This window comes from Salvelinus namaycush, chromosome 27 (assembly GCF_016432855.1).
Source record: "Salvelinus namaycush isolate Seneca chromosome 27, SaNama_1.0, whole genome shotgun sequence".
NCBI lineage: Eukaryota > Metazoa > Chordata > Actinopteri > Salmoniformes > Salmonidae > Salvelinus > Salvelinus namaycush.
This window is the reverse complement of record NC_052333.1, coordinates 32,216,806-32,242,017: the sequence shown is the minus strand read 5'-3', so window position 1 is coordinate 32,242,017 and position 25,212 is coordinate 32,216,806. Positions and strand designations below refer to the sequence as shown.

Below are 25,212 nucleotides of genomic sequence, written 5' to 3'. Positions count from 1 at the left end.
TTCTGTCTTTTCCATAGCTGTCTACGGTCTGTCTGGTGTGGTCCTCAGGGCAATCTCTCTCTTTCTCTCCATCAGCCCTTCTTTCTCTTCATCCCTTTCTATGATAGTTCTTTGAGTCGGTGGGCTTGAATCATCTCCATCTCTCGCTCTCTCTCTTTCTCTTTCTTATGTTTCCTCTTTCTCTGTTGGTATCGATTTTTTTCAGCTCTTCATTCATCTCTCCCTTTCTCATTCTTTTTTTCCAGCTTTGTTTTCTGTATTTGTGTGGCCTTTCTCTCTCTCTCACTCTTTTTCTCCTGCTACACAATCATTCTTTCAAAGCAGTATTGCATGGTGCATGATCTTCAGTTCTCTCCCTCCCTTACCTTTCCCTTTGCCCTCTCCCTTCTTCCCTCTCTCCTTTTCTCTCCCCTTCCAGTTCAACATCCTGGACTTAAGATCCTTCGCTCCGACTCCAGTAGCACCATTTCATCTCGTATAGGTTGGGTTCCTCTCTCGCTCTCTTTCCCCCTTTTCTCCCTGCACCTCCGTTTCGTACTCTCTCTCACTCCCTCTTGGTTGTTTTTTGGTTTGGGCTTTTTTGCCGTGCTTTGCTGTCTGTGACACTGAACTAACGATTCTTACCCTTTCTGGCTACATGCTAATGCTAGCCCGAGGGGATCCATATCACGGGTTATAGGTCTTTCACTGACCTGTGTCTTTGTTTTGAAGTTGTTATAGCCACTTTGGGTCCCTGATGTGTCCACCTCCTCAACCTTGGGGACTTCGCCTGTATTTTTACTCCTTTGCCACTCTTCTGTGTTGAAGTGAGAGAAAGTGTGTGTGTGTGTGTGTGTGTGTGTGTGTGTGTGTGTGTGTGTGTGTGTGTGTGTGTGTGTGTGTGTGTGTGTGTGTGTGTGTGTGTGTGTGTGTGTGTGTGTGTGTGTGTGTGTGTGTGTGTGTGTGTGTGTGTGTGTGTGTGTGTGTGTGTGTGTGTGTGTACGTGTATGCGAGAGAGAACGCTAAGTAGAAGGAATGTATGTGTCTTGTCAACGTATTTCCATCTCGCCGTGAGCACGCCACTATTTCACCTTGTCTCTTGTGTCTCTCAGTGACGGTCACTCCTGGCTATTTCTGCTGCAGAGGTACCTACACTCCCTCTCGCTTCTATTGCTCCCTCTCTCTCTCTCTCTCTCTCTCTCTCTCTCTCTCTCTCTCACTCTCTCACTCTGTTCATCCACCCAGCTCTAAATCGCTCGTTCTAACCGCTCTGCCCATCTGCTTGTATCTATGTGTGGGCGTGTGTATGTTTATACATGTCTAAGTCTTGTCCGTGTGCCAGTCCACGTCATGCTTCCCACTCAACAAAACAAAAAAGGATTGGCCAGCCCTGGTCTTGGTGGTGATGGTTGCCATGTGGATTCAAAATGGCTGCACGGTTTGACGGGCCAGTCCCATTAAAAAACAGAGCCTGTCTAAGACCTGGGTGTGGCCAGCCTGGGTTTCTATTAGCACTCTTTAAATGTGATGGCGGGTGGGGACTGAATTAGAGGGTGCACCTGACTCGCTGGGGGATGTAATTGCAGGGCTCGCACCCATTTATTATTGACTGGCCTTTGCTGCTGTTGCTAGTGGATGACTCTGAGGGGGTGTGTCCTGTCCTGGGTATAGCTGCTGACCACGGCTCCGGTGACCTGCTGCTAATGCTAGCTGCAGCCCTCTCATCTCTTTCTCTCTCTTTCTCTCTCTTTCTCTCTCTCTCTCTCTCTCTCTCTCTCTCTCTCTCTCTCTCTCTCTCTCTCTCTCTCTCTCTCTCTCTCTCTCTCTCTCTCTCTCTCTCTCTCTCTCTCTCTCTCTCTCTCTCTCTCTCTCTCTCTCTCTCTCTCTCTCTCTCTCTCTCTCTCTCTCTCTCTCTCTCTCTCTTTCTTTCTTTCTCACTGTGGCTGGCTTTTCTGGGCTTAAGTTGTTGTGTGCTGGGGCTGCTGAACTATCTTGTCTAAGAATGCTTCTATGGGTGTCTATGGGAGGGGAGTCCCCCATGGTACTGTATTGGGGCTCCCCCAAAGCATAACCGGGCATGCCCCACATAAACGCGACAAACACACTGTTTATGAATTAGGGAAAGAATAAACGAGTCAACGGAGCGACTCCCTCGCAGTGAGAGAAGAGAGGCTGTGGTTTGGTTTACAGACAGACCTCTGTGTTCTAGCTATATAACCAGACATAGAACAGCTGTTCTATTAGTGTGGCTATAACAAATAAAAATGTACTATTTAGGTCCATACTTCCATACTTGGAAACATTTTTCTCTCTAGTAGTTTGGATACGCTGACCTCTAACCTCTGTGTGAGGATGCCTTGCTGCCTTCCTCTATCCTCTACACCGTCACAAACACACCCACTCCCTCTTCCCCTTAAAAAGTAGCCCAGCCAGAAGTGCACTTCACTGACTCTGATTCCCTCCCCCTACCCTACTCAGCACTGACTCGACCACACAGTGCACTGACTCTGAGAGCAGTGACTCGCCGGGGAAGCACTGACTCGCTGCCTCTATGCACTGCGTCCGTAGTTGACTGAACGTGACTCTTGTTTTGTCTCCCTCTTTCTTTCACACTCTCTCTCTCTCTCTCGCTCTCCTTCTTCCCTTCCTCCCTCACTCCAGCCCGAGGCCGTACCAACCTGGAGCTGCGTGAGAAGTTCATCCTACCGGAGGGGGCTTCCCAGGGCCTGGCGGCGTTCCGTTCCCGGGGCCGGCGCTCCAAACCCGGCTCCCGCACGGCCTCGCCCACCCGCTCCTCCTCCTCAGCCTCGCACAGCGCACATAGCTGCGCCTCCCTGCCCTCCACTCCCGCCACCCCTACTGCCTCCTCCAGAGTAAGTGCCCCCAAACCCCTTTTCCCCGTAGAAATACAATTACTAGAATGGGAAAAGCTCCCCAGACCATGACAACTTGACCGAACCGGTGTACTCATGGTTGACTCAATGTGGTATTATGTTCTATGGGAGCGAGGTGATAGAACTATATCGCCCTTAAAGAGAGATCTGCCTGCTTCTCTTCACGTCATATGTTGGTTACCATGTTAGTTATAGTAGAAGTCTGTCACAAAGATGGGTAGTGTCTTTTAATATAGGCCTGAGCAATTACACAAGCTACTTTAATCGCTGTGGAAAAGGAAAGTGGACATGGTTTCTCTCTAAGTGTTCCTAATGCAAACAGACTAAAATGTAAACTGCAAGAGTACACGACACATATGCATAACAATACTACAATACATGTTCACAAACTGCAGTCAATCAATGTGTTTTGTAGAAATTTTTCTCCCCAATTTCGTGATATCCAATTGCGATCCAATTACGATCTTGTCTCATCACTGCAACTCCCCAACGCGCTCGGGTGAGAAGAAGGTCGAGTCATGACTCCTCCAAAACATGACCCGCCAAACCACGCCACATGCCCGCTTAACCCGCAAGCCAGCCGCACCAATGTGTCGAAGGAAACACTGTTGAACTGACGACCAGTCAGCCTGCAGGCGCCCGGCCCGCCACAAGGAGTCGCTTGAGCACGATGAGCCAAGTAAAGACACCTCAAGCTCTGCGATGCGGTGCCTAAGACCGCTGCACCACTTGGGAGGCCCCATGTCAGAGTTTTTGTTCTCACCATGTCTTGTTTGTCTCGGTGGCCCATCTTCTCACCCACTTTCTAACAATGGTTGTTGTCACACTGGTTCTTCATTGCACTAATTGTGTGTCGATTACACTTGAAGGTCGAGTATTGATGATCTCAGTTCCAGTGGCGGTCAGTGCCATTTAAGATGAGGGAAGCCGATTTTTTTTAAATATTTTTTATATTTTTTCATGAGTATGGCCTTATTTCTATTACAGCGTATTGGATGACTGTCATTCATATTCCATTCATCCAGTTCAGTGTAACAACGATAGGTTTAAGCTACTACTATGAATGAAAGTTTACAACGTAGGTGCACACAGTTCGAGAGAAATTTGTGTGACAGATAGTGACACATGGCCTGCATCTAGCTGATCTAGGGTGTAATCATTAGTCCAGCAGTTGCAAACGAGAGTTTCTTGCCTCTGCTTCATTTTGGAAGAAATGTATTTGTTCAAATCTCTTCAACTATTGTCTTTCTCTCTCTTTGAGTCAACTACTCACCACATTTTATGCACTGCAGTGCTAGCTAGCTGTCTTATGTTTTCAGTTCTAGATTAATTCTCTGATCCTTTGATTGGGTGGACAACATGTCAGTTCATGCTGCAAGAGCTCTGATAGGTTGGAGGACATCCTCCGGAAGTTGTCATAATTACTGTGTAATTCTATTGAAGGAGGTGTGAACCAAGAGCCTCCTAGGTTTTGTATTGAAGTCAATGTACCCAGAGGAGGACAGAAGCTAGCTGTCCTCCGGCTACACCATGGTGCTACCCAACAGAGTGCTGCTGATGCTACTGTAGACATTCATTGCAAAACCGTGTATTTTAATCAATTGTTTTGTGACATAAAACTATACAAAATATATTAATCTAAAAAGGACAACTTTTTAAATGGTACATTTTTTGAATATTTTTAGGAAATTCACTGAGGAGGATGGTCCTCCTCTGAGAAACCTCCACTGCTCAGTTCAATGAAACACACCTCTGGCCTTTCTCACGTATACCACTGAATCCTAAACCCTAGACAATTATGCTTTGTATTACTTAGTGTAGCACCACTGGTCATATATTCAATCAGTCAGGTCACTGTAGCCTTAGTCAAAATGGAAAAGTATATGGTCATCGCAAGTATACTTTCATCGTTACCTAGTGTAGCAGTTCAACCAAGGTGCATGAAATGAGGAATGAACAGGGTCTAAAGAAGAGATGCAGCCAGTCTTGGAGGAGAAAGCATGAAACCATATTACTCAGAATACCCATAATTATCTGTATTGTTGTCACTGATCGTTAGTTGTGTAGTCTGTTTGTGTGATTTTTGTATCGTGTGTGTCTTTTGTCTGTCTGTGTTGAAATGGTCTTGTTTCTACATGTCCAACAGCAATCACCACGTCCTTAACTGTGACATTTTTATTTCTGGTTCTGCTTTGTTTTTGTCTTTTTTTTGTCTCCTAAATCCCTCCAATCCACCCCCTGCTAACCTCGCTTGGAAAATGTACTGTTTTTCGTTCTGTGTTTTTAAATCCTTCCACTGTCGCACCAAAAACACGCTGCGCTACACTACCTGCCTCTCCTCCTACCCCTTCCTCCCTTTCCCTATTTTCCTTTCCTCTACTTTCCTGCTCTTCTCCTTGCTTCTCCTCCTCCTCCTTTTATTCTCCTTGGCTGCCTCCCTCCTTCCCTCCCTCCTTCCCTTTGGTTATCCCAGTCCTCAAACTCGCGTGGCTATGCCAAGCCCTGGCTGGCACACAGTAAAACGCCAACGCCAACCAAGTGCCAGTCCTGCCCAGACCACGACCACACCACCCCTGGGCACGAGGTAACACACTGACCCCTCCCGCCACCCGTCCCAAGCCCCAGCGAACTAATAATGCACTAACTCACACACACTGTCACTCACTTACGGGGTGGCCATACACGCTGCATAGTGCACACTGTGCAACGGGACCATGAAGACATAAAAGACGTGACATTAAAATTCAGCTTTAAGACTGAATATATTTGCGTCATATCTTGTTTCGACGTTTTTTTGCTCAATATCCAGTTAAACGTATTAATATGTGAATTGTCACAATATTTTAGGCCCCCGGCAAGAAGCGACTGGCGGTAGGTGAATAGAAAGAGATTCAAAGTGACATCCTCTTAAAGAGCAAGTAGTGAGAAGTTGTATAATTATTAGCGAACTCCATCTGGTAGTTTCTAGGGATTTAGTTTGGTAGTCTGTTGGCCATTTTTCAAATGGCGTGTCTGCTGTATTATGCTAGTATGGGGATGATGCTTAAAAGTAGTACCTTCTCCTTTAGTTAAAGGTAGATGCAACAATATGACATCATCATGCACAACATGACAACATCCTGGCTACAAGCATCAACAACAACCAAATTCAAATCCACTATTGACTTCCCAATGTCGGCATGCCTCAAGACTCAAATTGGGAAGAGCCAAAATTGTGACAGCCTTTGCAGACTTGTAGTCTGTTTGGTTGATGTCGTCCCGCCGTGTATGATGATGTCATATTGTGGAGTCTACCTTTAAAGGGCCAATGCAGTCAAACATTTTATTTTATATATACACTGCTCAAAAAAATAAAGGGAACACTTAAACAACACAATGTAACTCCAAGTCAATCACACTTCTGTGAAATCAAACTGTCCAATTAGGAAGCAACACTGATTGACAATACATTTCACATGCTGTTGTGCAAATGGAATAGACAAAAGGTGGAAATTATAGGCAATTAGCAAGACACCCCCAAAAAAGGAGTGATTCTGCAGGTGGTGACCACAGACAACTTCTCAGTTCCTATGCTTCCTGGCTGATGTTTTGGTCACTTTTGAATGCTGGCGGTGCTCTCACTCTAGTGGTAGCATGAGACGGAGTCTACAACCCACACAAGTGGCTCAGGTAGTGCAGTTCATCCAGGATGGCACATCAATGCGAGCTGTGGCAAAAAGGTTTGCTGTGTCTGTCAGCGTAGTGTCCAGAGCATGGAGGCGCTACCAGGAGACAGGCCAGTACATCAGGAGACGTGGAGGAGGCCGTAGGAGGGCAACAACCCAGCAGCAGGACCGCTACCTCCGCCACCTGTTTTGATGAAACTTTTGGCCTTCCATGCGGCAAATGAGTTAATAGACCAATGAGAAAGAATTCCAAACCTCTGCCAATAGCAGCCAATTTTCAGTTTTCCCTCCCCACTCAAACCACTCCTAGCAAAATTCTTGCTTAAGAAATTGCTCTTTGCTAAGAAGCTATTTTTGTTTGTTTTCAATTAATATGGTTAAAAGTAATCACAGTAAGGTATTTAATTGTTATCCAGAAATGATTTGATATTGATATAAAAACAGCTGCATTGAACTTTTAAACAAATGTTTCTTAATCCTGGTCCCGGGCACCCGAAGTGTCAGTTTGGTTTTTGCCCGAGCAGGTGTGTAGTGCTGAGGCAAAACCAAAAATGTGCAACCCTTTGGGTCTTCAGGACCAGGATTAAGAAACACTGCTTTAATGTATTCAGTAGCACAGTTTGCCACTGTCTGACATTCCCGGTGTCTGTCTATAGGGGGCAGTTTCGGGGTCCAAGCTGAAGAGGCCCACCTTCCACTCCAGCCGAGGGTCTCTGACTGGAGAGAATGGAGGAGCTACACCCACTTCTACTAAACCTGGACGCACCGGTAAGAACAGTCCTGAAGTCCTGATTTTTCATAGCAGTTTTGATTCCTATTTTCAGTTCTCTATTTGTGTTATCTTGGAACATGTGATTCCCGTAATGAAAATGAGACTAAACATCTTTTTTTTTTTTTTCTCTATTCACTTTCTATCTCATTACCTACCCTCCTCCTTTCTCCCTCTCTCCTCCTCTCCTCTCAGACCCCAGGCGTACCCCATCGGGAGCCAGTGGCGCAGCCAGCCGGGCGGGCAGCAGAGCAGGCAGCAGGGCCAGCAGCCGGCGGGGCAGCGACGCTTCTGATGCCTCAGAGCTCCTGGAGACGCGCTCGGCCTGCTCGGACACCTCGGACACCCCTCGGCGACCAGGAGCGGCCAAGCCCTCCAAGATCCCTACCATCTCCAAGAAGACCCCAAGCCCCAAGACACCCGCTTCTGGGAAGAAATAATGAAGGAGACGTCAAAAAGACGTCATACATCTAACTATAGAGCTGGTTTGACTCCACAGCCCTTCAAACACCAGCCAGGATGAAATGGAGAGGAAGATGTCCAGACTATAGAATTAGATCAAGTAGAACGGACCGTCTCCCATTCAAAGAGATGCTCTATAGTGGACAGACTACTGGTGGCCATATTGGGTGTCACATTTGATCCAAACATCCATCCATAGGGCTTGCATGGGATTCATGCACCAAGACTACTGTATGGAGGGCAGGTAGAGAGGGGGAGAAATATCTTTCTATTTTTCCCCGCTCTCGTACACACACTCAAATACACTCACTGGGGGCATCGAGGCCCGGGTTCGTGCACTTAGACTGGGGTGAAACAGGACAGAACTTCCCCCTTTAAAACCCAGATCCCAGTTTGCCTTCCAGTCTCCTGTGCGCTCTCTCCCGTAACAGGATTGTGCTAGACTGTTTCAGAGAAAGCCACAGCAGTTTGAACCAACAACCAACCAACATGATGCTGCCTTATTTGTGTTGCACATTTCTGTCCTTACTTTTACCTAATCTGAGTTCCACAGAGCGTTAGGTAGAGCCTTGTAACTAACTACTTTGTGTATGTACACACTGACACACACACAACTGAAATACACACACACACATTGAGGGTAGTGACGAAATGACTCAGAACTTGCTGGAGAATGGCATTCCGAAGAACTGGATTGTGGCTATTGTGGAAATTGTTTCTCACCAGGAGTTAAACAGAAAATATCCAATGACTGCCATCTTGTTTTTTACTCTCCTGGACTGGGAAGTGAAGAGGAATGACACTTCAGCATGTCTGTGGGTCGGGAACAACCGGACTAGCGTGGATTTATATTCAGTGTGTGGGCTGCCCCACTGACAACTTCCTGAACTGCGCTAACTGCCTAAACCTCAAGCCTAGGAGACTGTGGAAGTGGTGGGAAACACATACACACGGCAATGTCCTCACAAACCACTGCAACAATCAGTGTGTTGGTAGGTGGGAGTGTGTGTTTGATGGAATGGAGGGTTTGTCATATGGCCCCATTAGTCTGAAGCTAACACTCAAATTTTAAAATTACTTCTTGGTGGGACCCCACTAACGGCAAAAACGTGACAAAATGTGTAACAATGAAGTGGCTTGTAAGGACATGCACAATTTAACACAATTTAAGCTACGCTTATTCCAGATTAGAGATTGAAAACCGGCGCACACTGACAGTCTGTATCGCTGTAATTCCACTTCGCCCCTCTCCCCTCCGTTGCCGCTGGAAACCCCCAGAGCAGCAAACATAAATGTTTGTGTAAACGCGTGTCGTCGTTACACGTTACAGAAATCAGAGGTCATCCGCGTGCAAAGATTTGATTTGTGAATGTCTTTCTTTCATTCTGGTTAATTTATAATCCTGTTCAATTTTTTTGTTTGTTGCTTTTCTAGCTTAAGAAAACATTTTTATTTATTTTTCAGTTCTGTATCATATCACCTTGGAGAATGATTAGTATTAAGATGAATGAAGTCATGATATTTTGTACCAAGGAAAATGCCCTCTCCTCTCTTCAACGTTGTATGTTTCTACTTCTTCATAACATTACTCAACCAGGAAGCTGACTGATTCCCATGGCAGCCTTTTTTTTTTGCTAATGACTACAACTCCCAGAACACGACCAAAGGGGGTTGCCCTCATTGTGTTGGCAAAAAACTACGAATATGAATGAAAGGGAGCTGAAGGGGCCAATGAGTGAACCCCTAGTGTCCCGCCTTATAGGCGTTTGAATGGTCGTGTCTTTGATGGCTGCAAATGTGCTTCCCTGTTTGTTGATGTGAGAGCTGAAGTATCTGAAAACCTAATGAACGCAAGTGACATCTTAAGGTGATTTTTATTTATTTATTGTCTCTTTGGGGGTGAGGATCCGGGCGCAGGAGAGGAAGTCACCTTTTGGTGTTATTCACAGTGTGATGAAGAGAAAATATGGAGGGTGGGGGAGGCGGTTAGAAGTCAATTGTGTAAAATAAAAATATAAGATTATAAACCTTTTTGTTCTCATTTTGTATTAAAAAATATGCTTGCAGTAAAAAAAAAGAAATATTTTGTCATTGTGGATTGATTTTAATATCATTTGGGGGGAAATTATGTGTGTGTATACGTACACGCAATGTTCACATGTGTGTTTCCATGTGTGTCCTTGAGTCTGTAGACCACAGTCTCTGCACACCGGAAATGGCTTGGTAATTAGGGTTGGGGTGCAATTAGCGTCTCCAGAGATAAGAACACGCCCTGTAGTAGGATCTTCAAGAGAGGGAGGGAGGTCTCTCTGTGGTCATGGATGGGTGTGTTTCTCTGCTGCTTTTTATTCTACAGTATATTGTGGGAAATGTAGCTGAGGTCTATCTCATTCTCTGCTTCCACAGTAGCTAAATATAAGACTTGGTTTGTGTGTGTTAGAGGAGGAGATGGAGCTATTACGTCCTTTCCGTCAGAGAGAGAAAATGAAAATCACCTTGGTTTATTTGGCAGATGGGTTTTGGTCGTTATAGTCTTCCCTGTGCAGCTGTGTGTCTGTGTTTACATGGAACTATCCAAACCCACTCACATCCTCTCCCACCATCCCCATCTGTCCTCACCACCTATCCTTACTCCGACAACAGGCTGACGGACTCACTAGCATTCTGTCACCCTTCCCTCTCCATCCGTCATTCCTCTCTCCGGCCCTAAAATCCCTCAACACTGGAGAAAGAAAACAAAAATACCACAGAAATTACTCATTCCTGGCACTTCTGACTCCCTGGCCTTAGAAAATATGGCGTTTGGTTTGGTCTGTCAGTATTTTTGCTGTTCAAAGTGGCCGCAAGTCCCAGGGTGCTTTTGAAGTCAAACACAAACTGGCATTGAACTGACCCTCACTACTATATTTGAGTCTGTGTCATTTCTCCCCTCAAATCCCTTGCTAGCCCACACACCGGATTGCAGTCAAACTGGAAGGTGGTAAAGACAACTCGCAATCTGTTTGACAGGATATTAAAACGTATAAATACCGAAAACAAACAATTTTATGGGGTACATGTTTTGTCAGTACACCTTAAGCTAAGGCAGTCTCCATTCCTGCTGTTAGTACTGGGTTTAAAGATACGGTACGATTGCTAATCCACGTGTTCTATATAGATAAATATATTTTTCTAAATCTCAAAACATAGAAATATATTCGGTGTATGTATTTTTCACCAAACTCACACGGATTCCATAATGCTTTCCCATGAAAGGAAGTGGTCATGAGAAGACGAAAAGATAAAAGGGAGGGAGATTTTAAAAATCCCAAAGGGGGGGATAGGGAAGAGTTGGGAGAGGATGTGGGGAGAGGGAGGAGGCTGTATAGGACACTCCCTCTTGGTGATGGACAACTCAACCAGTGTCGAAGCACCCTTACATGAGGTCAACGCTCAGAGGGCACACTACAGTACGCTGACAAACATACTGGCATTGTTCTCCACTTGGAACAGGTGGTTTGGGGGAATCCAAAAGAATGATACAATAGCGAGGAATAAAAGACTAATCAAAAATATATTTTAAAAAAAAATACTGAACGCACAAAGGATTTTAAGTAGAAGCTACACAAAGGTTGCGGAAGACATCTGGAAACATCTGGAGTTAAAGACGCAAGTGGACCTAACAAACAAAGGATCTTTAATGAATTAAAAAGTACTCTGCAATTGTGGATTAAAGAATTATTGATCAAGAGAGGTGGTCGACAGATAATTTCCCCACTGTGAGGATTTGACTCCTTGTTCGTTGCGTGGGATCAGGTTGTTGCCTGCCAGCCAACGTTGAGGCGTGACAGGTGTGCTGTTTTTTCCTTATCCTTTGGCAAACAGGTCTGATTATTTGATTCTCAAATTTGATTGACTACCAATCTTGGTAGCACCTGCCCTTTGATTTATCCACTTTCAACCTCCATCAAATGTACTTCTCCAAAGGGAGAGATTTCAAAGAGATTGTTTGTTTTCATCAAAACACGTTAAAAAAAGTTGTAATTTTACCCTTTCATTTTATTGTCTGTGTGTATCACATGTGTAGAGTCGTGTTAGGGTAGAAGAGAAAAGACAAGCGGTGGTTGAGAGATTTAAAGTAGTAGAGGAAGGGAGGAGACGACAGATAAACAGAGGGAATTAAATGAGTAAACATCTCTTAGTGTCCACCGTTGATCTAAACACATCTCATCACAAATCACAGAGGTGCATTTGTCAGTGACGGATACGTGCGAGACAAACAGTTTGGCGTACACAGACAGACAGGGCACATGCAAATTGTTTGAGACACAGTAACAGTCCCTCTGGTGTGTGCGTTGCAGAATATTATTTGCTCTCTTGTGGACTGAAGGCCAAAAGAACAAAGAAAAACCAACCAGACTTGTAGGTTACAAATAGAGAGAATAGAAAAAGATCCGGGTAGAGCTTCTTCCACTATGGCAATGGACACCTTGGAAGATCTCCCTCAAACCACACAGAGCTTGGACAGACCGGATGGCTTCAGAACGTGCGTCTATACCCACGCCTGCCCCTGTACAGGAAGAAGACACATCCATGACAACAGCAGCAAGTACACCTACAGACGCCTTCTCCAACTCCCACTCTTCCCTATGGCTCTCCTCCTCGTCCCCTTGCTGCTCTGTCTCTGGGGCCACCAGGCCCAAGGAGTCGTCCACTCCAGCTTCCGCCGCCTCAGCAGCCGAGAGAAGAAGGAGATGCAGAGGGAGATCCTGTCCATCCTGGGTCTACCGGGTCGGCCCAGACCCCATCCTCCCCTCCGACCGCCCTCCTCAGCCCCCCTCTTCATGCTGGACCTGTACCACGCTGTGTCGGCCAAGGGGGATGAGGGAAACGGAATGGGGAATTGGGTAGGGGGTCTGGGGTTTGGCGGTGCAGATGGGTTGACGGGCCACGTCAGCCATGCCGCCCTGCCCACGCTCAACACGTACACTGCGCCGCTGGGGACAGTGGTTAGCGAGGCCGATACGGTCATGAGCTTCGTCAACCTGGGTGAGTTACTGACCGTTGATACACCAGCGATTTAAAAAAATCCTGTGTTTTAATTGGCTATTGTTTGTGACTCGTTATCCAATTAGTTGGGAGTTGTTTGTTCAGCCAATGGATTTCCAAATAGAAGCCCCACGGCCTGATCTGGCCGAAAACTTCTCCTGTGATCCTTTACATGTCTTGCAAAAGAGCCCAGTAACTGAATAAAGGACATATTGTTGGATTGTTCAATGAGAAACGAGGCCAACCTGGCAATGTTATGTAGTTTTGAACCAGTTCACCTCTCAGGGACAGTCTTGTTATCACATGAGATACTTTTCCTGTGCTGCACCAGCCCAGACAGTAGACCTACAGATGCTTATCTGACAGCATTACAAATTAAACATCCTTTTCCCAGTCATTTCCTTCCGCTAATCTCTCCTGAAATAAGATGGAAAACCTTGTTACCGTGGGAAAACATGATTCCATGTTATTTCTCTTCACATTTTGCATTGCTTCGACACTTGATATGCTAGTTTTTCTTTGTTTTTCTACAGTATTTTGACATACATGATAACTTATATTACTGTATCATACATTACACAAAAATAACAAAAAACGTAATTATACATTTCAGTTAATGTTTCACTAGATCTTATTTTGACAATGTCTGGTGTGTCGCCTTGAACCACCATTTTAAGGCCATCTAACCAATCTAGACAGTTTCTCATTTATAGCCCCTGTCAGTTGGAATCAAAAATACACCCATCACACACACACACACACACACACACACACACACACACACACACACACACACACACACACACCCTATCAATCCGACCCAGTCAAGGCCATGCAACGCGCTCAAGACAGTGCGTAGGGGACACAGCTGTAAGGAATTACAGGCCCCACTGATACACACACACAAATGGAGAAACAGCAGAGGAACGCTCTAAAAATAATCCCCAACCTGTAGTTAGTGGTGTGTATGTTGAGCAGCTGCTGCGGTTGAAGGCCCTTAGTGTCTCTAATTACAGCACACTACAGGGCCCCGACCGTGGTTGTTAATGTGCTCTGCAGGGCTCCCGAGAGTGCGTGTGGGTGCGTGTGCGCAGTCTTGCTTGAGACACTGCGTCTGTGGCGAGAGACCAGCGTGTGCGTGTCCTTCCCCATCTTTCTCCGTCTTTCCCTATCGCCTCTCTCTCCCATCTCTACATTATCACCATCCTGTCCTCCTTCACTGGGCATCGCCTGCACACCTCGCTCCACATGTCTGCTCCGCTCTTTCCCCCTAATTTCCATTGACTCAGTCACTCGTTCTCCCGTCTCCCTCGACACCTTCCCACTTCTGTTGCTCTTCTCTCTCCCCCGGTCTTCTCATTCACCACTTTCATGTTAGATTCATTGCTCCATGAATTGCTCTTTCGTCACCCTCTTCTCCCTCCTTGTGTCATGTGGGAATGTCTTGTGGATGTGAGCACGTTTGAATGAGGCGTTGCACTGTTTAAATGCGGGGGGGAAATGTATTTGGCATGACATCGACCTCCCTCTCTCCTCTTCTCTCTCAGTGGAGCAAGAGCGTGACCTGCTGCAGCCGCGGCCGTACTGGAAGGAGTTCCGTTTTGACCTGACGCCCCTCCCCCAGGGGGAGACAGTCACGGCTGCAGAGTTTCGCATTTACAAGACCCTGACCATGGGCCAGAGGGCCAACCGCAGCCTGCACATCTCTGTCTACGAGATCCAACGGGAGAACAAACACAGGTTCCTGCCACTAGATCAGCTGGCTATTTAACGCTCTCTCTCTCTGACACATTTATATGATCAACTTTGGGGGTTTTGCATTAAAAAGGATGAAAGAGAGAGTGCATTTTTTATGATTCCCCTCACTCTTGACATGCTCTCCCTTCTCTCTATACACCATGGTTTGGCTTATCATTCCAGATGTTTTTTGTTTGTTGCTTTGGCAAAATGCAATGTCAAATTTGTTTTGCTTTTCACTCTGGCCTCACTCCTTGCAAAATAACTAATTGGCCACGTTGTGGCTTGTGAGGACGCCTTGTACAAGCTTGGTTCTCGAGAGCTGAAGCTCAGTGGCCGTCTCTTTCTACTGCATGGCCATGCAATGTGTTTTGCGTATCTCTCCCGGATTTGTTGTCTCATGCTACTCCTCGACGTTCCTCAGAGAGCCAGAGCTGGTGCTGCTGGACATGCAGTCGGTGCCAGCGGGGCAGGAGGGCTGGCTGGCTTTTGACGTGACCTCGGCCAGCAACCGATGGCTCCTGCACCCCCGCAGTAACCTGGGCATCCGGCTCTATGTGGAGACAGAGGATGGTGAGCCTCATAGAGTTAATACTATGGTCAGGGTCAGAAAATGCTCTGCAGATGTGGAGGTGATTTCCCACAAAGTGGATTTCTTGATTATTATGCCTTTGAATAAGGAGGGAAGTTCACTTAGAATACAACACTGATACCTGTGCAGTAACACTGTGATGTCATATAGTGTCTGTAATTGTAAATACATAGAAATGGAGATATGCTGTTTTGGTTTACCTCAACATTGTTCTGTTTCTCTCTCAGACCGGTCCCTGTCTGCTGGGTGGGTAGGCTTGGTGGGTCGTAGGGGCCCCCGCTCCAAACAGCCCTTCATGGTGACCTTCTTCAGGGCCAGCCAGGCCCCCTGTCGCCCCCCGCGGGCCGTGAAACCCAACCCCCATAAGAAGAAGCCCAAATACGACCTGCCCTTGCCCAGTATACATGGTGAGGTCCTACAAGGTCAGGGGACAACACTGGTTTTTCGTCTTGTTGTTAAACTTGTTTTATGCACAGTTTAAAGGGATAGTTCGTCCCAATTACAAAATTACCTAAGTTGCATTTACATTTAATTCTGAATTTTATTTTAATTCCAACGTGTACATTATAGTCTCTGCTGGTTCATTACATATTTTCTGGTCCCTTTCAGATCACAGCCATGTCAACAGTGGGCGTCAGGCTTGTAAGAGACATGAATTATATGTGAGCTTCAGTGATCTAGGCTGGAAGGTGAGATTCTGTCTCTCTTAACGATTCATTGTACTGAATAGATAATCATGAGCTAACATTGTACCACCTTATTTGCTGCAAACACACAGTTAGTATTTTTAGGGAAGCAAGGCATTTGTGTAGGATGTGCATTGTAGAGTATGTTCTTTGCATTCTTTATCACGTATTTCTCTAAGAAAGAGTCTATTCTAGTCATTCATCTAATCTTGTCATTCGATTTCTATGGTGTTTCTCTCCATTAGGACTGGGTATTGGCTCCTACGGGTTACTCTGCCTTCTACTGTGATGGAGAATGCCTCTACCCTCTGGGTTCCTGCATGAACGCCACCAACCACGCTATGATCCAACTAGTGGTCAGTATGCACTACTACACCCTCTCTCACATGAACGCTAACATTACTGGTTTCAGTGGGAAAGATGGTAAATGCTTCAGACATTAACAGCAAATATAAAAAACTAAGATACCCAAGTTACCGGAGTCTACAATGACAGACTGTTAATGTAGAGTAGGGATAGTGAGAAGTAACATTCAAGACTGAAGCAATTAGTGGTATACTTTATACTGTACCAGGTTACTACACACACTGATAATACAAAACATTGAGGACACCTGCTCTTTCCATGACATAGACTGACCAAGTGAAAGCTATGATCCCTTATTGATGTCACTTGTTGAATCCACTTCAATCAGTGTAGATGAAGGGGAGTTAAAGATTTTAAAACCTTGAGAGAATTGAGAAATGGATTGTGTATGTCATTCAGAGGGTGAATCGGCAAGACAAAAGATTTAACTGCCTTTGAACAGGGTATGGTAGTAGGTGCCAGGCGCACTGGGTTAAGTGTCACAAGAACTGCAAAACTGCTGGTTTTTTCATGCTCAACAGTTTTCCATGTGTATCAAGAATGGTCCACCACCCAAAGGACGTCCAGCCAACTTGACACATGGGCCAGCATCCTTGTGGAACGCTTAGGGCAGCTTGTAGAGTCCATGCCCCGACGAATTGAGGCTGTTCTGAGGGAAAAAGGGTGCGCAACTCAATATTAGGAAGATGTTCCTAATGTTTTGTGCACTCAGTGTATGTAGTCCTACATGTTTTTAAATAGTAGTGTCACAAACCACAGTACAAAAGCATATAAAGTGTGGGCCTGTAGGATCTTTAAATCAACTAAAAGTAGTTTTTTATTTCCAAATGCAGATAAAACAGCATCATTGTTCATGTAATAATCTAATATTAGCATTATAACTCTAGGAAGAGGAAATGGTCATAAAATCAAATAAATGAAAAGACGGAAACCAAAATGTTTTTGAACTACAACTTATTTTATTTAAAAATTTAAAATTCAGTGCAAAGTAATGTAGTGCATTGGTGTCTAGATCCCTGTTGGGTGGCAAAGTGTCACAAGAATCCTGTGGGGAGAGAAAACAAGAGAATACATTAAATGAATGGGTGTTAACTAATCAGGGTACAACAAAGCACTTCAAGTCCTCAATTCCTTCAAAAGAGAGAAGGAGAAAGGAGTATGGTCCCTGCAGTAGGACTACATGCTGGCCATGAGGTTCTCCAAGTGGTACTCCAGGAGGCTGGAGAGCTCAGTGACCAGAGACTCTGGGTTAAAGTACCAGGCCAGCTGCTGGCCAAACATGTCATCTAGCAGAGCCATCAGCCCGCCCTGAAGAGAACACCACACAACACATAGAAAATGGCTCAGAGTTACTAGCTTATCAAGAGGAGAGAGACAATTAGAAATAGTCCCCCTAAAATGGCATTGGAACCTGGTTAACCATGAATAAGGAAGTAAAAAGGAAGTACACTAAGAATATGGAAGTAAACAGGAAGTAACCTCTTGACTCTTACATTGAGCAGCAGCAGGTATCTGTCAGCCTCTGGCTCCATGTTGGCAGCAGTGGGCAGGAAGGAGTACAGGAGAGCGTACAGACGCTCCACGAACCCACCAGGGTGCTAAAGGAAACAAAGGAGGAGAAAAGAGGAGAGAATAGAAGAGAAGAGGAATTTAAGTGAAACTGCTAATAGAGATATCAAAACATGTACCAGTGAGATGCTACTTACCACCATCAGGGACTTCTGAGCTGTCATTAACCCAAAAAGCACCAGCTCAAAGAGGACATCTATCATGTTCACATGATGGATCTAGGACAAGTAAACATGTTTGGAGAAAATAGGAATGATTTCATATAGATCAGCTACTGTGATGTATAAAAGACATGCATGTGGAAGAACTCAGTGAGACTTGAAAGAGTTAATGAACTCACCTTTGCCTCAGCCAGCTCCCTCTCAATGTCATTCCGCTTGGAGGGGTCACTCAGGTAGTCCACAAAGTCCTTATAGGTACGGAGGAACTTGGCCTCGTCCTATGACAAAGAAAAGAGCATCTTAGTGAACAGAACACATATACCCTCAGGGACGCTCTCTTTCCCTTGAAAGAGAATGAGTTAGTGAGTTACCATGTGGTTGGCCTGAACCAGTGCGCCCAGGAGGACCTTTCCCGCCACAAACAGATGGTTCCTGCTCAGGGTGGAACCAAGCAGGGTCTAGGGAAGAGGGAAGAGTTAGGGTGAGACATCTTCCTCTAGGAGACAGAACAAGAAGTCACAGAGAGAAAAAGAAAAGTGGGTCCACTCACAGTGAAGGCCTGGCGCAGGGAGACGAGCCTCAGGGCGATGTCCTCCACTCTCTTGGTGGTAAGGTAGAGGCTGTGAAAGGGAGGGAATGGAGCATGTCAACCATTAGAGTCAATGGGGGATAACAGCATTATGACCACTATCCTTCAGCATCTGACAAGCCCAGACTACACAGACATTTAGAGGAACTCACTTTAGCAGAGGAACCTCCCTCTCCTCAGGCAGCAGGTCCTCCGCCCAGCCCTACGACAACAAAACAAGCATTCAAAATCAGTGACCAATGCAATGACATAACAAACAATCGGTCAATGGAAGGATCTTAATGCTTCTAGTCAATAGTATGTGTGTGTAACGTCTGACCTCATAGCAGTTGTGGCCCTCAGGCTCTGAGTCAGTGAACTGCTGAGTGGTGGGCGTAGAGAAGGAAGCAGCCTCCGACCACGCTGAAGAGGAGAGAAGCCCATCCAGCCCCATGTGGAGAGTGGCGTACACCACTGAGACATCAGTCTGCTGCTCAAAACACACACAACACACCTGTTTACCACACACACGTTATTATAAAACACACCAAATCTAATGCAAAAATGCCCAGTAATGTCTAGTCTATATACATAGGAAATCGTTTATTTACCTGGTAGCAGCCAAGCGTCACGTCCACAGACGTCTCGTGGCGGAGGTGAGACGCATAGTGGGTCACCCTGCCAGCCACACGCTGACAGAGAGAGAATACATGTTAAGGCCAAATGGAATAAGTGAAGAAAAGCCTAATCTAATACTATTTCAGTAGTATTTACGTCTTACCTGGATCCAAGTGATGGACTGCACTTTGGTGGCACAGTAGGGGATGCCCTCTGGATTAAGCCTGGCTGTCTCCTTGGAGATGGCCCACACCAGTTGAGTCTCCAGGCCTCTCACCCTACTCACGTGGTGCATCCTCAGCACCACCTGCTGTTGAGATAAACAACAAGACAACATCAACAAAACCACTTCAGCAATTGCTGTGACACATTTCCATCAAGATCAAATGACTGACAATGTAGATTAGGATTAGGTAGTTACAAAGACACATACCTGGGATCCCCCACGCATGTAGGTGATGATGGGGCTGATGAACTGGAAAGTTCTCCAAGCTTTAACCACCAGACCGGCATTGTTCTGCACATTACAATACATTCATGTTGGAAACAGTAAACATTGTAACCGTGATGTGACTGTGTGTGTGTGTGTGGGGGGGTCTCTTACCCTGATCACAACAGGCCCACAGTACAGGGGGCTGAACCTAATCGGAATCAACTGCCATTTGCCAGTGGCCTCCTAAAGCAGAAAGCAGACGAGATTTGTTTAATGTCAAAGAGACACAACTTGAATATCTGGGATATTTTTCAAACATAAAACCCCAAACTTTCAGAAAATTGTACCTCAAGGATAGTCTGCACATCTGGCACATCCTCAAGGATGATAGCAGCATTTTGGACATCAAGGAGGACTGGCAGCTGTGGAACATCTGGCAAATCATCCAATGGCACATCCAATTGGACCTCATCCAGGACAGTTGTTTCTAAAATTAGGAACATTGGAATATAAAAGAAACAAGTGTTAGGACATAAAACGTAACAAGATTGCTAATACTAGCTGGCTAGGTAGCAAAAGTCACTCGCTTAGCAACAGTTACTGAAGTTAATGTTAGCTAGCAAGCTAGCTAGCTAGCTACAACATCTCTAGCACAAGCATTTTTGCCAAGTCTGAATTATAGAAATACACAACATTTCGCTAATTATAATTTCATTGTTAAACGTAGTAAAATAAGAGTTTTAAACTCCACATACCCTCTTTGCTGTCGCTGTCCACCTGTCGACGATCACGAACCCTGCAAAACAGAAAAGGACAAGAAAAACAAGCCACAAATGAATTTGAACAACCTGTCGACGCAGTAGGCCGCCGGCGTCCACGCACTCTCTCCGCCAATTTTGAAAAGCACCCAGGCATTTTCCAGTAGATTGTTCTATCTCAGGTGTCAAAAACCAATCAAGTTTGTTGTCAGCAGCAAACTGAAGTTGTTGTTTTCGCACAGAAAACGTTCCATAGAACGTCGGTTAGATGTCTCTTGGCAACACACGTTCGAAAAGTATTGTTTACAAAATTGCCAACTGTGTCGCCATAGAAAAGAGTTTGGAATTCTATGATTCCCTTTAGAATCCGTTAAAATTGCTTGTCATCATTGTCATTACGTTGTGCTCCTTCGTAGCTCAGTTGATAGAGCATGACGCTTGTAACGCCAGGGCAGTGGGTTCGATTCCCATCACCATACATAAACGACAGCAGCTTTTATTGTAAGTCGCTTTGGATAAAAGCTTCTGATGAATCACATATGTTCTTTTTATATATTCACTTACAATGTAGAGAGAAAAAGGCTCAATTCAAGAGGGAGCTACGAAATTCATGTCCAAAAGTCGTTTTCTTGCCCTGATGTCATTAGAAATTACATAGAATTAAACATTAGCTTGTTCTCTACAATATTATAACATTAATATACTTGTACTTGACAGTGTTGATGAAATAATAACGATCATTTGCTGTGACCATTGCTAGTTTAGACTGCACCGCACTTGGTTGTAAGTGTTCCATATTTGGTGTTGTGAGGTTCAATTCTCAGAGTAAATCGTCGGCAACTTTTCAACCATATATGGTAGAGACATTTGGTTTCGACTATTGTTTTCGGACATAATGTTCTATTGGGCATATTTGTAAACCTTGAATGAATTAAGAATTTTATGGGTGTACACCCTATATATTTTTGGCTATTTTGCCACCAGATGCTTTCCTATATCGTTGGTATAATATAAAATACAAATACCAAATATTGTGTTTTATAAAGTCACTAGCTATGTTGGAAGAATGAGACAAACAAGGTGATTTTTTTTTAAATTGTGTTGTTTAACTCCTGAAAGTCTAGTCTTTGCCACAGTGGGCTATAAAGTCTTTTGGAGGACATATTGACCAAATTCAGACAAGGGGGGCCACAGCCCACGGAAAAAAGCACTGAAGGCTCTACACTACCGGTCAAAAGTTTTAGAACACCTACTCATTCAAGGGTTTTTCTTTATTTTTACTATTTTCTACACTGGAGAAAAATAGTGAAGACATCAAAACGATGAAATAACACATATGGAATCATGTAGTAACCAAAAAAGTGTTAAACGAATCCAAATATATTTTAGATTCTTCAAAGTAGCCACCCTTTGCCTTGATGACAGCTTTGCACACTCTTGGCATTCTCTCAACCACCTTAATGAGAAAATCACCTGGAATGCATTTCAATTCAAAGGTGTGCCTTCTTAAAAGGGGAATTTCTTTCCTTTTTAATGAGTTTGACTCAATCAATTGTGTTGTGACAAGGTGGGGGGGGTATACAGAAGATAGCCCTGTTTGGTAAAATACCATGTCCATATTATGTAAAGAACAGCTCAAATAAGCAAAGCGAAACAACAGTCCATCATTACTTTATGACATGAAGGTCAGTTAATACGAAATATTTCAAGTGTAGTTGCAAAAACAATCAAGCGCTATGATGAAACTGGCTCTCATGAGGACCACCACAGCAATGGAAGACCCAGAGTTACCTCTGCTGCAGAGGATAAATGCATTAGAGTTACCAGCCTCAGATATTGCTGCCCAAATAAATACTTCACAGAGTTCAAGTAACTGACACATCTCAACATCAACTGTTCAGAGGAGACTGTGTGAATCAGACCTTTATGGTTGAATTGCTGCAAAGAAACCACTATTAAAGGACACCAATAAGAAGAAGATAATTACTTGGGCCAGGAAACACAATAAATTTGTCCTTTGGTCTGGATGCCCAAATTTGAGATTTTTGGTTCCAACTGCCATGTCTTTGTGAGATGCGGTGTGGGTGAACAGATGATCTCTGCATGTGTATTTCCTACCATAAAGCATGGAGGAGGTGTTATGGTGTGGGGGTGCTTTGCTGTTGACACTGTCTGTGAATTTTTTTAGAATTCACACTTAACCAGCATGGCTACAACAGCATTCTGCAGCTATATGCCATCCCATCTGGTTTGGGCTTAGTGGGACTATCATTTGTTTTTATCAGTTATTATAAAAACATTAAACCAATTGTTTGTTACTTTTACACCTTTTCCATGGTATCCAATTGGTAATTACAGTCTTGTCTCATCGCTGCAACTCCCGTATGGACTCGGGAGAGGCGAAGGTTGAGAGCCGTGCGTCCTCCAAAACACAACCCAGCCAAGCGCCTGTTTAACCCGGAAGCCAGCCGCACCAATGTGTCGGAGGAAACACCATACACCTGGCAACCCTGTCAGCGTGCATTGCGCCCGGCTCGCCACAGGAGTCGCTAGAGCGCGATGGACAAGAACATCCCTGCCGGCCAAACCCTCCCCTAACCAGGACGATGCTGGGCCAATTGTGTGCCGCCCCGTGGGTCTCCCGGTCGCGGCCGGCTGCGACAGAGCCTGGACTCCAACCAGGATCTTTAACTCCACTACTTGCCTTAGACCACTGTGCCACTCAGGAGTATTCATTTGGTTTTCAACAGGACAATGACCCAACATACCTCCAGGCTGTGTAAGGACTATTTTACCAAGAAGGAGAGTGACGGAGTGCTGCATCAGATGACTTGGCCTCCACAATCCCCCAACCTAAACCAAATTGAGATGTTTTGAGATGAGTAGGACCGCAGAGTAAAGGAAAAACAGCCAAAAAGTGCTCAGCATATGTGGGAACTCCTTCAAGACTGATGGAAAAGCATTCCAGGTGAAGTTGGTTGAGAGAATGCCAAGAGTGTGCAAAGCTGTCATCAAGGCAAAGGGTGGCTATTTGAAGAATCTCAAATATATGATCTGTTTTGATACATTTCACACTTTTTTGGTTACTACATGATTCCATTTGTGTTATTTCAAAGTTTTGATGTCTTCACTATTATTCAACAATGTAGAAAATAGTAAAAATAAAGAAAAACCCTTGAATGAGTAGGTGTTCTAATAGCATTAAGGCACCTCCTGAGGTTTGTGGTATATGGCCAATATACCACCCCTCCTTGGGCCTTATTGCTTAAATAACCCATATCTCTTTTATCACAGGATATGATCATTGACTATATGAAAATGCATGTATGAATGAGTCTGATTTACCGTTTTCAATGGCAGGTTCACCTTCTGAAGCCGGATGAGGTTCCCAAAGCGTGCTGCGCACCCACCAAGCTCAGTCCCATCTCTGTACTCTTCTACGATGACAACAACAACGTGATACTAAAGAAGCATCGCAACATGGTGGTCAAGACCTGTGGATGCCTGTGACACCAGTGGGAGCCCATCTATCTATTCTACATCATTTTAATCATCTTAATTGCCATTGTTCCAAAAGATACAAACAGGGTAATATAACTTGCAACCAGCAGTTGATAGCAATAATCTGTCAATATGCTGATAAATAGTATGTATCTAATATATTGATTTTGAGTCTGAGAGTGGTATATGAACAACACCCATTGGACTTATAACCATACTTCACTTTTGATTAACTAAACTATTCAAATCTACAGTAATTCAGGTAATTACATCCCCCCCTTCATGTCATATATTCTGTGACCAATCAAAGCTATAAAGTATCATAAGTGCAATCAATGCTAAAATTCAACCCTTTTGATGGCTATAATATCTTGTTGAACCATGAATTTCTCATTGTCTCTTTTAGATGTACTAAACATGGTTTGCAAAACGTACACGTTTTTTCTTCTTCTTTAATCATACTTTTAACCAGTACAAGTTAGTAACAATGGAAAATGGCAACAACAAAAAATGTTTGGCCATTTTTGTATGTACGGAGTTTCAAATACACAGTGATGTATGTCCTTGTCAACAGATATCTGGAGGACTGTATACTGCTATATTTGTAATAAAATAAACTATACTGAACAAAAAAACGCAACATGTAAAAGGTTGGTCCCATGTTTCATGAGCTGAAATGAAAGATCCCGGAAATGTTCTTTACGCCTAAAAAGTTTTTTAGTGAGCATTTCTCCATTGCCAAGATAATCCATCCACATTGAAAGGTGCACCATATCAAGAAGCTGATTAAACAGCATGATCATTACACAGGTGCACCTTTTGCTGGGGACAAAAGGCCACTAAAATGTGCAGGTTTGTCACAACACAATGCAACAGATGTCTGAAGTTCTGAGGGATTGTGCAATTGGTATGCAGACTGCAGGAATGTCCACCAGAGCCAGAGAATTGAATGTTCATTTCTCTACCATAAGTCGCCTCCAACGTCATTTTAGAGAATTTGGCAGTACATCCAACAGACAAATTTCCTGTACTGCTAGCAATTAAAAATGTAACGATTACTTTTGGGTGTCAGGGAAAATGTATGGAGTAAAAAGTACATTATTTTCCTTAGAAATGTAGTAAAGTAACAGTTGTCAAAACTATAAATAGTAAAGTACAGATACCTCCAAAGACTACTTAAGTAGTACTTGAAAGTATTTTTACTTAAGTACTTTACACCACTGTAGGTGCTTCAATAGATTCTGACGTTCAGGGGTGGTTGGACATATAAGATGGGGTGCTGGTGAGCTTCTGCCCCCATTTTAGGTCGTCACACAAATATTTCCCCACGCATGTCCAGGGGTCTCAGTGTTATGTCCCTTGAAATATATGTACTTTTGGTAATACTTTGTAAGTAGGCAACAAATACAATCATCTTAAATTGACA

General features: G+C 44.4%; 2 protein-coding genes and 1 long non-coding RNA gene across 3 annotated transcripts in view; 2 read left to right on the top strand and 1 right to left on the bottom strand.

Annotated features, from left to right (window-relative positions):
* Positions 1-9,855, top strand: part of LOC120022370 (microtubule-actin cross-linking factor 1-like) — a 273,215-nt gene extending 263,360 nt beyond the window's left edge. The window contains exons 96-100 of the mRNA XM_038966262.1: positions 419-481; positions 2,641-2,852; positions 5,347-5,457; positions 7,195-7,306; positions 7,503-9,855. Of these exons, the coding sequence (XP_038822190.1) occupies positions 419-481; positions 2,641-2,852; positions 5,347-5,457; positions 7,195-7,306; positions 7,503-7,747 (743 nt within the window). The 3' untranslated portion in view covers positions 7,748-9,855. The remainder of the gene's footprint in view (positions 1-418; positions 482-2,640; positions 2,853-5,346; positions 5,458-7,194; positions 7,307-7,502) is intronic.
* Positions 9,856-11,913: 2,058 nt separating this feature from the next.
* LOC120022237 (bone morphogenetic protein 8B-like) lies at positions 11,914-24,280 on the top strand. The gene is made up of 7 exons (XM_038966119.1): positions 11,914-12,797; positions 14,345-14,537; positions 14,959-15,107; positions 15,354-15,548; positions 15,736-15,815; positions 16,058-16,168; positions 23,646-24,280. Exons 1-7 carry the CDS (start codon positions 12,224-12,226, stop codon positions 23,793-23,795), a joined length of 1,452 nt encoding a protein of 483 aa, XP_038822047.1. The 5' UTR covers positions 11,914-12,223; the 3' UTR covers positions 23,796-24,280.
* LOC120022238 lies at positions 17,155-17,904 on the bottom strand. The gene is made up of 3 exons (XR_005472594.1): positions 17,885-17,904; positions 17,672-17,776; positions 17,155-17,223 (listed from the first exon to the last, which is right to left on the bottom strand). It is a non-coding gene; the product is annotated as an uncharacterized LOC120022238 (long non-coding RNA).
* Positions 24,281-25,212: the final 932 nt, after the last annotated feature.